Here is a 12218-nt window from a genome sequence, read left to right on the forward strand (position 1 = left end):
CCTGCAGACCCCCCTCACCACGCAGCCCCTCCAGCCCCCCCAGATCATTGATCTGTGAGGTTTGGGGTCACTTTGAGGAGTTTGTCTTTGGGGCAGAACATTCTGCAGTTCTGTTGGGATGCACAACGCAGAACCCAAGGGGAAATCGCCCCCAGAACGTTCCTCGCCCCGGGGGCAGCGTGTGCTGCCCTGCCCCGGCGCTGCCCATGCCAGCCTGTCCCACCCGGGCTCTCTCCCTGCCCAGCGGCTCCCACGCTGCCGCTCCGTGGGGCCGGTGTGCCCCGGGATCGTTTTGCATGTGGGGAGAACGGGCAGCAGAAGAATGAATTTGCATTTCTCAATGGCACCCAGTGTGGGAACCGAAGCCGCCGAGGGTTCCGCTGCCACTCGGGCCCGCAGCGGGGCTGTGTGAAAAGACAACATCGCGTCTGCTGGCACCGGGCCCGGCCCGTCTCACCTGGCTGCCCGTGTGTGCCTGGGAACCGCTGCCGAGCTGGGGCAGGGGGTGCCGAGCCCCCAGCCCCGGTGCCGTGAGCAGGGGACAGTGACCACACAGCAGCACCGTGCCCGTGGGGGTTGTTTTGGGGGTTCTCTGGTGCTGGATGGGATTTAGGGTTCCTGTGTGGGTGCAGCAGAGCCCAGACCAGGATCCTTCCCCTCCTCTGCCCCCCAAATGTCGGAGGCGGTGCGGGGGGAGCCGTGGCCTCTCCTCGCCCTGCGGGAGCGGGGTGTGCCCACTCCGCCCTCAGCCCTCTCTTCCTGGCACCGCCGGGCGACCCGCGACCATTTCCAGGCTTTTAATCCCAAGAGACAAAAGCAGGAGTTTAATGCCACCGGAGGAAGAAAAGAGGAGGGCTTTGGGAAGGGAACAGCAAACACGGCGCTGGATCCGCTGCTCCCTGCCCGCCTGGGTGTCCCACGAGTTCCCCGCGTCACCCGGGGCGGCACCGAGCCTGGGGGGACCCGGGGTGGGACTGGTGGGGAGCTGGTGGTCCAGGGGCCGCGCTCATCCCCCTGTCCTCATCCGCCTCCCCCCGCTCGTCCTTCCCCGCTGCCCTCCCAGGCACGGCCAGGCTGGAAACGGCGCTGTGGCACCCCCGGGACACACCGTGTCACCTCCTGCCACCACAGGTGCCAAGCAGCCTTTGGAAGGTGCCAGGTGGCCACCAAGGTCCCTGTGCTCAGCAAAGCGATGGCTCCTGGATCCCCGGCGCCATCAGTGCGGATCGGACGCCAAACCCAGCGCTGCTGGATGGAGCCGCTTCTCCATTCCCCCCTTTGCAGGCTCGGGGCTGCCCTGGAACGCGGGTGACACCACGGTGCCCTCGCAGCGGCACGGGGACAACCGGGAGCCGCCTCAAACGGCGGGGATGGAGGGTGGGAGCGGCTCCCGGAGCTGCAGCAGGCTCCGAGAGGGCACCGAGGGCCGGAGCGGGGCCGGGAGCCCCGGCTGCGCTGCCAGGGTGGCTCCGGGCGGGTGGCACGGCAATAACGCCGCTGTTTGCCCCGAGCACACACGCGGGCCCGTAAACAGCGATTGTGGCAGCAGCTGCGAGATGGGGGAGCCATAAAGGGAATAAAGGGAATAAAGAGGAGCGGCCCCGCTCGCCCTGGGGCTGCACGGGAAGTGGGCAGGTCTGGCTGGGTTAAGGAGCACTCAGAGGGGATTGCGGTGGTCTGGAGCGATCCCAGCAGTTCGGGAGGCTCTGCCAGGTGAATCTGCACAGGGACATTGCGCCAGCAAAAGCGCCTTTCCCTCCGTACACACCTGTGCTCCCTGACCCTCTGGGTAACTCTGGGCTCTGCTGGAGAGACCTTCCCCCCTCCCAGGATCCTCCAAGGCGTGGGGAGAATGCATTAAAGGCTCTTCAACCATTTCAGCCATTTCCAGTTTCCTTGGAAAGCCTCAGAGCGCCCACCCTGCAGCCTGGGAGTGGGGATTCATCCTGTGCCATCGTCACCCTGTGGCACAGACATGTGGCCTCTCAGAGGGCCTCCAGCTCTACTCAGGGGCCACCCCTGTCCCAAAAGCTCTTCAGGAGCTGGAGCAGAGGAAGCCCCTCCATGCAGGGGACCAGGAAACAGCTGCGTGTGGGGACGGGTCGGGCTCCATGCTCCCTGTGGTTTGTACAGTGACATCAAGGCCTTCAATAGTTTTATTATATGTGACATGGCTGCTTATCTATTATTCTTGTGATGCAGCCAGAGATTAGCTCCAGGCAGGTGGGCAGGGATTCCTCCAGGCTGATTCATGAGCTTCTCCATCTCTCCCCTCCGGTCCGCCACGTTCCCAAGCGTTGAAGCTCCAGCAGTGGCAAAAGACACCGGAACTGGAGCTGATGGGTTGACAGCGAGGACAAGGAAAAAGCACCGAAAACTGGGCAGAAAAGCCAGACTTCATTTCCCTCTTTTGTTGTTCCTCAGGTGTTGCAATCTCTCCTTTTCCTGGTTCGCGTGTGCAAGCAGAGCTGCGCCGAGCTGCGATTGCAAAGGTGCTGGGGACAACCCGAGCCCAGCACAGCTGGAGCCCCTGGAAACTGGGGACACTGGGAGGCTCCAGCCTATGGAAACTGGGGACACTGGGCTTCTCCAGCCCGTGGAAACTGGGGACACTGGGAGGCTCCAGCCTATGGAAACTGGGGACACTGGGTTTCTGCAGCCCATGGAAACTGGGGACACTGGGTGGCTCCAGCCCATGGAAACTGGGGACACTGGGAGGCTCCGGCCCGTGGAAACTGGGGACACTGGGTTTCTCCAGCCCGTGGAAACTGGGGACACTGGGTGGCTCCAGCCCGTGGAAACTGGGGACACTGGGTGGCTCCAGCCCGTGGAAACTGGGGACACTGGGAGGCTCCAGCCTATGGAAACTGGGGACACTGGGTTTCTGCAGCCCATGGAAACTGGGGACACTGGGTTTCTCCAGCCCGTGGAAACTGGGGACACTGGGTTTCTCCAGCCCGTGGAAACTGGGGACACTGGGTGGCTCCAGCCTATGGAAACTGGGGACACTGGGTTTCTGCAGCCCATGGAAACTGGGGACACTGGGTTTCTCCAGCCCGTGGAAACTGGGGACACTGGGTGGCTCCAGCCCGTGGAAACTGGGGACACTGGGTGGCTCCAGCCCCCGAGCCCCTGGGAGGGAAGCAGAGCTCTCATTTTGGGGCCTTTCACCCAGTTTTGCAGCGCTGTGCTGCACTGCCCAGCTCAGTCTGAGCCCACAAAAGCAAATGTTTTTTGCTTTAATCTCTTTCTGTTATTGAGATCCCACTGCTACCGATAAGGGAAGTGGGTAAAGCTCTTTCAGACTGAGGTGTGAGTTTGGCAGCAGGTCCCAGACAGCCCAGCATGACCCAGGTCTGGGATGCTCAGGGCCTGGGAACTCCCCACTGCTCGGTGACACCTGACACTGTCCAGTGTCCCCACTTGTGCTCTCTGACTCCTTCTGGAGCTCTGGCCTGGTGTTTGTTCTGGTGAAAAGTGGTAAAGGAGCCAAACAAACACGGGTGACCTGGCAGTGGTGTCACAGCAGATCCAGCCTGTGCAAACCCAGCCCTGCTCCCCAGACATCCCCCAAGGCACAGCCGGGCCGTGGGGCAGGAGCAGCACAGGAAGGGCGGGATGGCCACGGTGCTTTCCCAGCGTGGCTGGTGCCAGGCTGGTGCCAGATTTACACGTGACTCCACTCTGCATCTGCACTTCCCACAGCCCGGACACTCGTGTTCCTGTCCCGTGGGGAAGGGATCTGTGGCTGGAGGGCTGCAGCCCCAGGGCTGAGCTGGGGTGTTCCTGCTCTGGGTGCCCTCGGGGGACCCCGAGGTGTGACACAGGAGCAGCTTTGGGTGCCTGCGGGGCCTTGTCCAAAGCAGTGGATGCTCTGAATGGGCTGAGATTTCTGCTGTGGCTGCCAGGAGCACGAGGAGGGCGCTGGGGGTTCTGGACCCCCCTCCTGGCTGTGCCACATCCCAGTCAAACACTGCCCGACCCCTGGCAAAGCCCAGGCAGGGCTGGCGGCTTCCCAACACAGCTGCTTGTCCCGGGGTCCCCCCACGGCCACTTCCACGTGTCCCAGGCCCAGTTGTGTTTACCAAAACAGGGGAAAAGAACTCCCCTGGGACGCGGGAGCCCTGGTCCAGGGGGAGCTTTCCCCACGATAAGATAACATTGAGGCATTTCAAAGGGAGGCAGAAACTCCTGGCGCTGCCGATAGCAGCGAAGCCCTTTCCCAGCGCTCGCTCCGGGGTCTCCTTCCTCCAGGGCTTTCATTTCCCCAGGGCAAACATTTCCGATGGATGGCTTATCAGCCGTGCCTGCCCCGGGCCAGGGCAGCCAGGGATGCCAGCTCTGTCACCCTGTGTGGGCTGGGGACAGCCACGTGCCCAGGGACGCGGTGACGTGGGGCCAGCCCGTGGCTGTTTGCAGCGGGGTTTGGTCTGACGTGGGTTTTTAGGGCACGGGGGAGTTGGGTTTTGGCAGAGCTACGTGCGCAGGAGAACCGCCTGAACTGCCCTGCCTGCTTCACGTGCTAAAAAAAAGAGACAATAAATACCAGCTCGGTGTCTGTCTCGCTCAGAACGGCTTTTTCCTGCTCGTGCCGGTGGAGACAACCTGGGCCTGGAGTGTGGCACGTTCTGGCTGTGCCCCCGTGCCCCATCCTGCAGCCACAGACCCCTGGGCAGGGGACAGAGCTGTGTCCCTGAGCTGGCAGGGCTTGGGTGCTGTCAGGGGCTCCCTTCACCCCCAAAATCTCTGTGCACCCTCATTTATAGGCTCTATCCCTGGATGCAGCATTGGGCAGGGGGTGGTTCTTGGGTTTGGGTCAGGGATGCTCCCAGGGTATCCCTCAGGGATGCTCCTGGCCCCAGCATGGCCCAGTCTGCTCTGGGAGTGGTGTCATGGCATGGACCTCACACACCTGGCAGGTCTCTGAGCTGCAGCTCTGACCCCAGGAGGAGCCAGGTGTCTGTCTGTCCCTGTCCCTGTCTCATCCCATGTGAGGGTGGGAAGGGGTTAACAGTGCCCGGCTTTGCCCCACTGCCCTCCCAAGGCCCGTTCTGGTCCGAGCCCGCCCTGGACGCACCTGCCAAGGGTTAACCCGGCCCGGGCTGTTCAAACACCTCGGCTGAGGTAAGCGCTGCTTGTTTGTTCAGGTAAATAAGGAAGGAATCGGATATAATGGGCAAAGGAGGCTCTGCCTGAGCCCTGACGCTCGCTGCCGCCGCTGGCTCCGTCCCTGAGCTGCCCGCGGGGTGCCCGGTTCTGCTCGCTGTCCCGGTGCCACCGGGGCCGATGCGGCTCAGCTGAGCGGGGCTCGGTGCTGCCGGCCGGGGCTGGGACCCTCACCGGGGCTGGGACCCTCACCGGGGCCATGTCCCCCGCACACACCGTGCCCGGTGCCGCAGGGACGGCCGTGCCCAGCCTGCGCTGGCACCCATGAGGATTCTGAGCTCGCACACCCTCCAGGTAAGGCGCCCGCGCTGCCGCGACCCCCGGCTCCCCCAGCGCCCACCCAGCCCAGGGTCCTGCTCCTGGCACCAGTCTGGGGTGGGCACGGGGCTGTGCCATGTCACAGTCCCACCCCACAGCTCCTCCAGGTGCTGTTAGGGCTGAGCAGGGACAGGTTGTCCCTCGGTGTGAGGTTCTTGGCATTTCTTTGCACGGTGTCACCCAAAATGAAACGGGATTTGCCAATTTTGTGTCTTTGCAGCCTCCTCCTGCTCAAGCAGGGAGGGTGGGATGGAGCCAGCACTCCTGGGGCCGGCTGCTCCTGAGCCCACCTGGTGCCAGCTGGGACACCCAGGGTGCCACCAGCCCCTGTGCCAGGCAGGGGACAGTGAGCTTTGGGGCACCGTGGGACAAACCAGCAGCTGGGACCCTTTATGGAGCATCCTGGGGGGCTGTTGAGGAGCTGCCAGCTCCGGGGTGTCTCTGTGAAGCTGAGCCCCTTGTCCCAGCTGCTTTCCTGCTGGGGTGGCTTTTGTGTCAGCCCTGAAGTCACTTTGGCAGCGGGTTTGGTTTTCGTGGTTCTGCTCGGTTAGTGAAACACAAACACCGTGAGGGTGCCAAATCCCCACAATACCGGAGCTCTCTGGGGCTGGGAGCACAGCGGGGAAGGTGCTGCTATAAATAGGGGCTCCCTGGCCCCAAATGGGGAACACCAAGCTCTGCTGCTCACCGGGGGCACAGCGAGCACCAGGCTTTGCCCGGGTCACTGGCGGGTGCTGCCTGTCCCTGTCACTGCTGTTTGCCTCCCGCGCTGATGGAGAGGGCAGCCTGACCCAGGGCGTGGGGACCTCTGGGGACACCTGGTCCCCGTGCCAGCAGCCATGCAGGTAATGGCAGAAGGAGCCAGGACACCTCGGTGGTGTCGGAGCCGAGAGTCCAGGCCTCCCGGGATGGGCTGCATCCCCCCAGGGGTACATCAGAGTGAGCCTGGGGCTTGTCCTGGCCCCAGCCCTGTCACCACACAGCCCCAGCCCTGTCACCTCCCCAGCCCCTGCTCTGTCGCCTCCCCAGCCCCCCAGGGCTGTCCCCAGTCCCTGCCCTGGCTGTGGGGAGGTTCTGGCCAATCCTCCTTCCTCCACCCAGAGATAAGGAGGGTGCGTGGCACAGGGTTTGGCAGCAGGACGTGGCACAGCTGTCACTCTGGGGCTTGCATGGGACATGCTGGCAGGATCTCAAGTCGGCAGCAGCCTCCGAGCGCCCACCTGGGCGCCTGCTGCAGCCCTGGCTTTGCTCTTTTCCTGCTTCATCCAGGCTGCTCTGGGACAGCTCAGGGTCCCGCACATCCCCAGCTCCTCCTGGGACAGCACAGCCCATCCCTGTCCCCACCTGGGGCTGGCGGTGACCCCGGAGCTGGCCCTGCTCCCTCTCCCCCTGCCTGGGAAAGGCTTTCGGAAGTGCCCGGGGGTTTGGGATCCATCCCGGGCTCTGCGGGCAGCGCCCCTCCCGCGGCGGGGCCACCCTGCCGGTCCCACAGCGCTCCGGCACAACCTGTTCCACCGCTGATTGGATTTTAATTAACGGACCCATTGTTCCAGGGTGGGGGGTGGGTGAATTTATTTTTTGGGTTTTTTTTTTTTCCTCTCGCTCTCAAGGGCCCATCCCAGCCTTCCACCCTGAGCCACGGTGGGCTGCACTTGCCAGGAGAGCTGGGGGTGGCACGGGGGTCCTTGTCCCCATCGTGTCCCCCTGGGCTGTGGGGTCTGTGTGGGGCTGAGCTGTGAGCCAGCAGCACCCACAGCCCCGGGCTCGGGCTGGCTCCGTGCCCTGGGAGTGCAGGAGCCCCATCCCAGCCCCAGCTCCCCATCCCAGCCCCAGCTCCCCATCCCAGTCCCTATCACCCCATCCCAGCCCCATCCCAGCCCCAGCTCCCCATCCCAGTCCCTATCACCCCATCCCAGCCCCATCCCAGCCCCAGCTCCCCATCCCAGCCCCAGCACCCTATCCCAGCCCCAGCCCCAGCCCCTATCACCCCATTCCAGTCCCAGCTCCCCATCCCAGCCCCAGCCCCAGCCCCAGCTCCCCATCCCAGCTCCAGCCCCAGCCCCAGTTCCCCATCCCAGCCCCTATCACCCCATCCCAGTCCCAGCTCCCCATCCCAGCCCCAGCTCCCCATCCCAGGCAGAATTCCCCGGAGCAGCAGCCAGGGAGCTGCCAAGGCTGATGCAATGACCGGCTCAGCCTGGCTCAGCTTGGGCAGGGTTTTGGTGCCATGTGTGCCCGTGCACCTGGGGCTGCCCCTCCAGCTCTCCTTTTCCAGGGAAATGCACAAAGGGGAAGGGGCAGAGGGGGGAAAAGGGCACCCGAAGTGGCTTCTCAGTGCAAACAGGTCCCACCCAGCCCGGCCGCCCGCGTGCCACAGCGGGAGAAAGTCAAACAGCGGCCCCCGCCCAGGGAGGACAGCGCCCTTGGTGGGGCACAGCTCAGCCTTTTGGGGACACTTCCCCAGGAATTGGGTCCCTCTGGGAGGGGGAGAACAGGATGAGGGTGAAGGTGGGGCTGGGGTTGTCCGGGTTGTCCATCCTGTGGCGTTCCTGAGGATGGTTCCACAGCCCTGCTCCCCCATGGGTGAGGATGAACCGTGACCTCAGAACATCCCAGAGGCTTTGGGAATGAGGCACCTGTGCCCTCCCAGACACCCCCACGGCCAGCAGTGAGCAGCAGCAGGAGCTGCACAAGCTGTTACCAGTTCCCTTTTGTGCTGGGAGCAGCGTGAGGCTGGATTTAGGGCTGATCTCCTAAAGCTCTTCTTTTAATCCCGAGCAAATCAAGGAGAGGTTTGGAAGCAGGCACCATCTCTCAGGGAAACTGTTTGGGGACGATGGGGGCAGCCCCAGACCAGAAGAGAGTTTGGGTTCCCTCTTCTCCCTCCTCCTCCATGATGCAGTGCCACCAAAACCACTCAGGGCTGTGGGCTCCAGCTCCTAAACCCACAATGCCTCTCAGGTCCCCATGGGCTGAGGCTGTTTAGGTGTCCCTGGCTCTTCTACGGGTTTTTCTGAGCTCTTTGGGCTATTCCAAGGAAGAAGTGATGAGCTTGCCCCAAGTGCAGGCAATGCAGAACTTCAAACCCATATTCCTGAATCCTCAGGAGCTGCATTATCTCCCCCCCGAGCATGGGACACAGGACTGGGTCCCCATTGTCCCTCCTCCACTGACCACCCTGTGCTTGCTGGAGGAACCCTGTGGGATCTTTTCCTCTCATTTCTTTTAAACCTTTTCACCCCCAGCTGAGGTTTAGAGCAACAGTGCATCCCCTTTCCCTGGCCACTGCCCCCCACTCCCCTTCAGGGCTGCCTGGTGTCCTGAGGGGTTTCAAACTTTTCATGCTCCTTTCCCAGTGCCAGCTCCATTGCTAAAGCTCCTTTTTCTGCTTTTAAACCACCAGTTTGGGATGGTTCTTCTTCTTCTCCTTGTAAAATGCGGTGCTGAAGGTGGAGGAGCTGGGCAATGCCCTGGCCATGCCCATCAGCAGCTTCTCCCTGGCAGGGGCCTCCCCTTCCCAAAGTCTCAGGATGGTTTTTGGGGAGGTTTCTCCATGGATGGAGCCATTCCTTGGTGTTGCCATGGAAATTCAGCAGGTTCATCCTCTCCTCCATGGCCTCCAGGACTCCCAGGCTGATTTGGGGTAGTTTTTCTTGCTAGAGAGTGAAGGTAATTGCAATTGTCCTGTCTTACAAGGAAATTTCTCATCTGGGGGTTGATAACAGCAACCAAGGGCTGGGAGCTGGGCTGGGTCCCTCCCAGGGATCTGGGTCTGGGGGCTGCTGTGCCTCAGGTGGAAGCAGCAGAAGATGATTTCCACACTCAGAAACCTCTCCCTGCAACTCAAGCATCCATTGTCACCCCAGGGCTGTCCTGGGGCAGTCCCCCCAGTGTCCCACAGTGCCTTCCACCCCTCGGCTCCACCTGGCACTGAGCTGCTGCCAGCCTGGGGTGCAGCCCTGGGGGGACCCTAAACACCGAGACCCTAAACACCCAAACCCTACACACCCAGACCCTAAACACCCAGACCCCAAATACCCAGACCCTAAACACCCAGACCCAAAGCAGGGGTCAGATCCTGCTCATCTCCTGAGCTCCTTCTCCCTGCTGCCTGCTGCTGCTGTCCCAACCGGGGCCAGCCCCCCCAGCCATGCTGACCCCGCATTCCCCGCAGGCTGCCGGGCACAGTGGGGCGCTTTGCCGGGTTTTTCCCCTCTAACAGGCTTAGTCCGTCCCTTTGTGCCTGGCTGCGGGGCGGGAAGGCAGCAGCGGTGCCGGGCTCAGCTCTGCCCCTCTCTCATCCCCGGGCAGGTTCGGAGCCGGCGCTGAGCAGAGGGATGGGCAGTGCCAGCCCCGGGCTGCCCGCTCTGCCCCCCGCCCGCCTCTCCTGGCCGGACCCCGCGCTGCTGCCGCCCCCCCGGGACCCCGACCCCCGGCGCTGGGGCTGCCCCGAGAGCCCCAGCCCCCCCGGGACCCCCGAGCAGCCCCTGCCAGCCTTCTGCCTGCACTACTTCGACATGCTCTACCCGGAGGACGCGGCCTGGGCCGCCAAGGGCAGCGGGGAGCCGGCCCCGAGCGGCGGGCAGGGCGGGCGGGACGAGGCCAGGAAGGAGCCGGAGCAATGTCCCATCATCGACAGCCAGGGGCTGGGGCTGGGCACCGAGGGGGACCTGCAGGACAGCCTGCACCTGGAGGAGCACTCGCTGGAGCAGGTGCAGAGCATGGTGGTGGGCGAGGTGCTCAAGGACATCGAGACGGCCTGCAAGCTGCTCAACATCGCCGCAGGTGCGCGTCCCCGGGGCAGGGATGGGTGTGCGGGGTGGGAGCCAAAGCCTCGCTGAGTCTGGGGGGCTGCAGCTGCTTGTGGGGGTCTGGGGGAGTGTGGCTGTCCCACAGGGGAGGAGAGGATGGAGGGGATGGAGAGGATGGTTCCTGGGGGGCTGCAGCCTCTTGTGGGGATCTGGGGAAGTGTGGCTGCTCCATACAGAAGGAGGAGATGGTTCCTGGGGGGCTGCAGCTGCCTGTGGGGGTCTGGAGGAGAGCAGCTGCTCCACACGGGACAAGGAGATGGTTCCTGGGGGTCTGCAGCCGTCTGTAAGAGTCTAGAGGAGTGTGGCCGCCCCACACAGGAGGAGGGGATGGTTTCTGGGGGTCTGCAGCCGTGCGTGAGGCTCTGGGGAAGTGTGGCTGCCCCACACAGGAGGTGAGGATAGAGAGAATGGTTCCTGAGGGGCTGCAGCCATGAGTGGGGGTCTGGGGGAGTGTGGCTGCCCCACAGGGGAGGAGGGGATGGTTTCTGGGGGGCTGCAGCTGCCTGTGGGGGTCTAGGGGAGTGTGGCTGCCCCACATGGGAGGAGGGCTCGGCTCCCTGGCCACACTCACCCCCCTCGGCCCCCAGACCCCATGGACTGGAGCCCCGGCAATGTGCAGAAGTGGATCCTGTGGACGGAGCACCAGTACCGGCTGCCGCAGATCGGGAAGTCCTTCCAGGAGCTGTCGGGAAAGGACCTGTGTGCCATGTCCGAGGAGCAGTTCTGCCAGCGCTCCCCCGCCTGCGGTGACATCCTGCACGCCCACCTCGACATCTGGAAGTCCGGTGGGTGCCGGGAGGGAGCCGGGGAGGGTGGGCGAGGCTGTGCCGCGGGAGGTGCCCCCCTGATGCCCCGCTCCTGCCTTGCAGCCGCCTGGATGAAGGAGAAGGCTGCCCCGGGAGATGTCAGATACTGCGGTGAGTTCTGCTTTGGGCAGGTCCGGGGTGCCTGGGGGTCCCTCCCTGTTTAATTGCAATTACCCGGAGCTCTGGGATCTGGGCGGTTCATTCCCTCTGCCCCAGAGCAGCCCCAGGGCTCTCTGCAAAACCCAGCGAAGGGGAAATGGCTCCATCCCCTCCCTGGCCCTGTCCCACACCCCTGCACCCCTGCGGGCTGCACAGGGGCAGCACTGAGCTGCTCTCCCTGCTCCAAGATGGGGAGAGGAAAGCAAATCTTCCATACCCAGCGCCGGGCTGAGTCTGGCTGGGAGCGGGGCTCCCTGTTGAGGACTCGAGCAGCTCCCTGGGGTGGGAGCTCTGTCCCTTCCCTCCTCTCACCCGTCCCTTCCCGTGGCAGGAGGTGACACCGGCTGGGCCGACAGCGAGGTGGACTCGTCCTGTGCCGGCCAACCCATCCACCTGTGGCAGTTCCTCAAGGAGCTGCTGCTGAAGCCGCACAACTACGGCCGCTTCATCCGCTGGCTCAACAAGGACAAAGGTGGGCGATGCGCTCCAGAGGCCCCGGGGAGGGCGCTGGGGGGCTGAGACGGAGCAGGAGACGCTGTAACCCCCCGTGCCCCCCTCCCCTGCCAGGCATCTTCAAGATCGAGGACTCGGCGCAGGTGGCGCGGCTGTGGGGCATCCGCAAGAACCGCCCGGCCATGAACTACGACAAGCTGAGCCGCTCCATCCGGCAGTACTACAAGAAAGGGATCATCCGCAAGCCCGACATCTCCCAGCGCCTCGTCTACCAGTTCGTGCACCCGGTGTGAGCGGCTGCAGGGACCGGGGAACCTTGGCTGCTCCCTCTGCCCCGAACACGGAGAGCAGCAGGACCGTGCGAGGCTTCCCCTGCCAGGACCTGCTGGCACCGGACACAGGGACCCCCCCACCTCCAGCAGGCCCTGGTGCGGGGCAAGGACTGTGCAGGGAGCCCTTGTCCCCCACGGGAAGGGTGGGCACCGTGCCTGGGCTTGTCCCCTCT

At 63.9% G+C, this 12218-nt stretch overlaps 1 protein-coding gene across 1 annotated transcript; it reads left to right on the plus strand.

The window, feature by feature from the left end:
- Window positions 1–9821: 9821 nt before the first annotated feature.
- Window positions 9822–12006, plus strand: SPDEF (SAM pointed domain containing ETS transcription factor). The gene is made up of 5 exons (XM_054294034.1): window positions 9822–10269; window positions 10883–11080; window positions 11165–11212; window positions 11592–11732; window positions 11828–12006. Exons 1-5 carry the CDS (start codon window positions 9822–9824, stop codon window positions 12004–12006), a joined length of 1014 nt encoding a protein of 337 aa, XP_054150009.1.
- The last annotated feature ends 212 nt before the right edge of the window (window positions 12007–12218 follow it).

This window comes from Melozone crissalis, unplaced genomic scaffold, assembly GCF_028551555.1.
Source record: "Melozone crissalis strain CALT ecotype California unplaced genomic scaffold, PUWL_Pcris_2 ptg000198l_1, whole genome shotgun sequence".
NCBI lineage: Eukaryota > Metazoa > Chordata > Aves > Passeriformes > Passerellidae > Melozone > Melozone crissalis.

Excerpts from the sequence above, each read along its gene's own strand:
- SPDEF (XM_054294034.1), top strand. The coding sequence starts at position 9,822 with ATGGGCAGTGCCAGCCCCGGGCTGCCCGCTCTGCCCCCCGCCCGCCTC. Across the intron at positions 11,213-11,591 it reads GGGAGATGTCAGATACTGCG|GAGGTGACACCGGCTGGGCC; the intron begins GTGAGTTCTGCT and ends TTCCCGTGGCAG. Across the intron at positions 11,733-11,827 it reads CTGGCTCAACAAGGACAAAG|GCATCTTCAAGATCGAGGAC; the intron begins GTGGGCGATGCG and ends CTCCCCTGCCAG.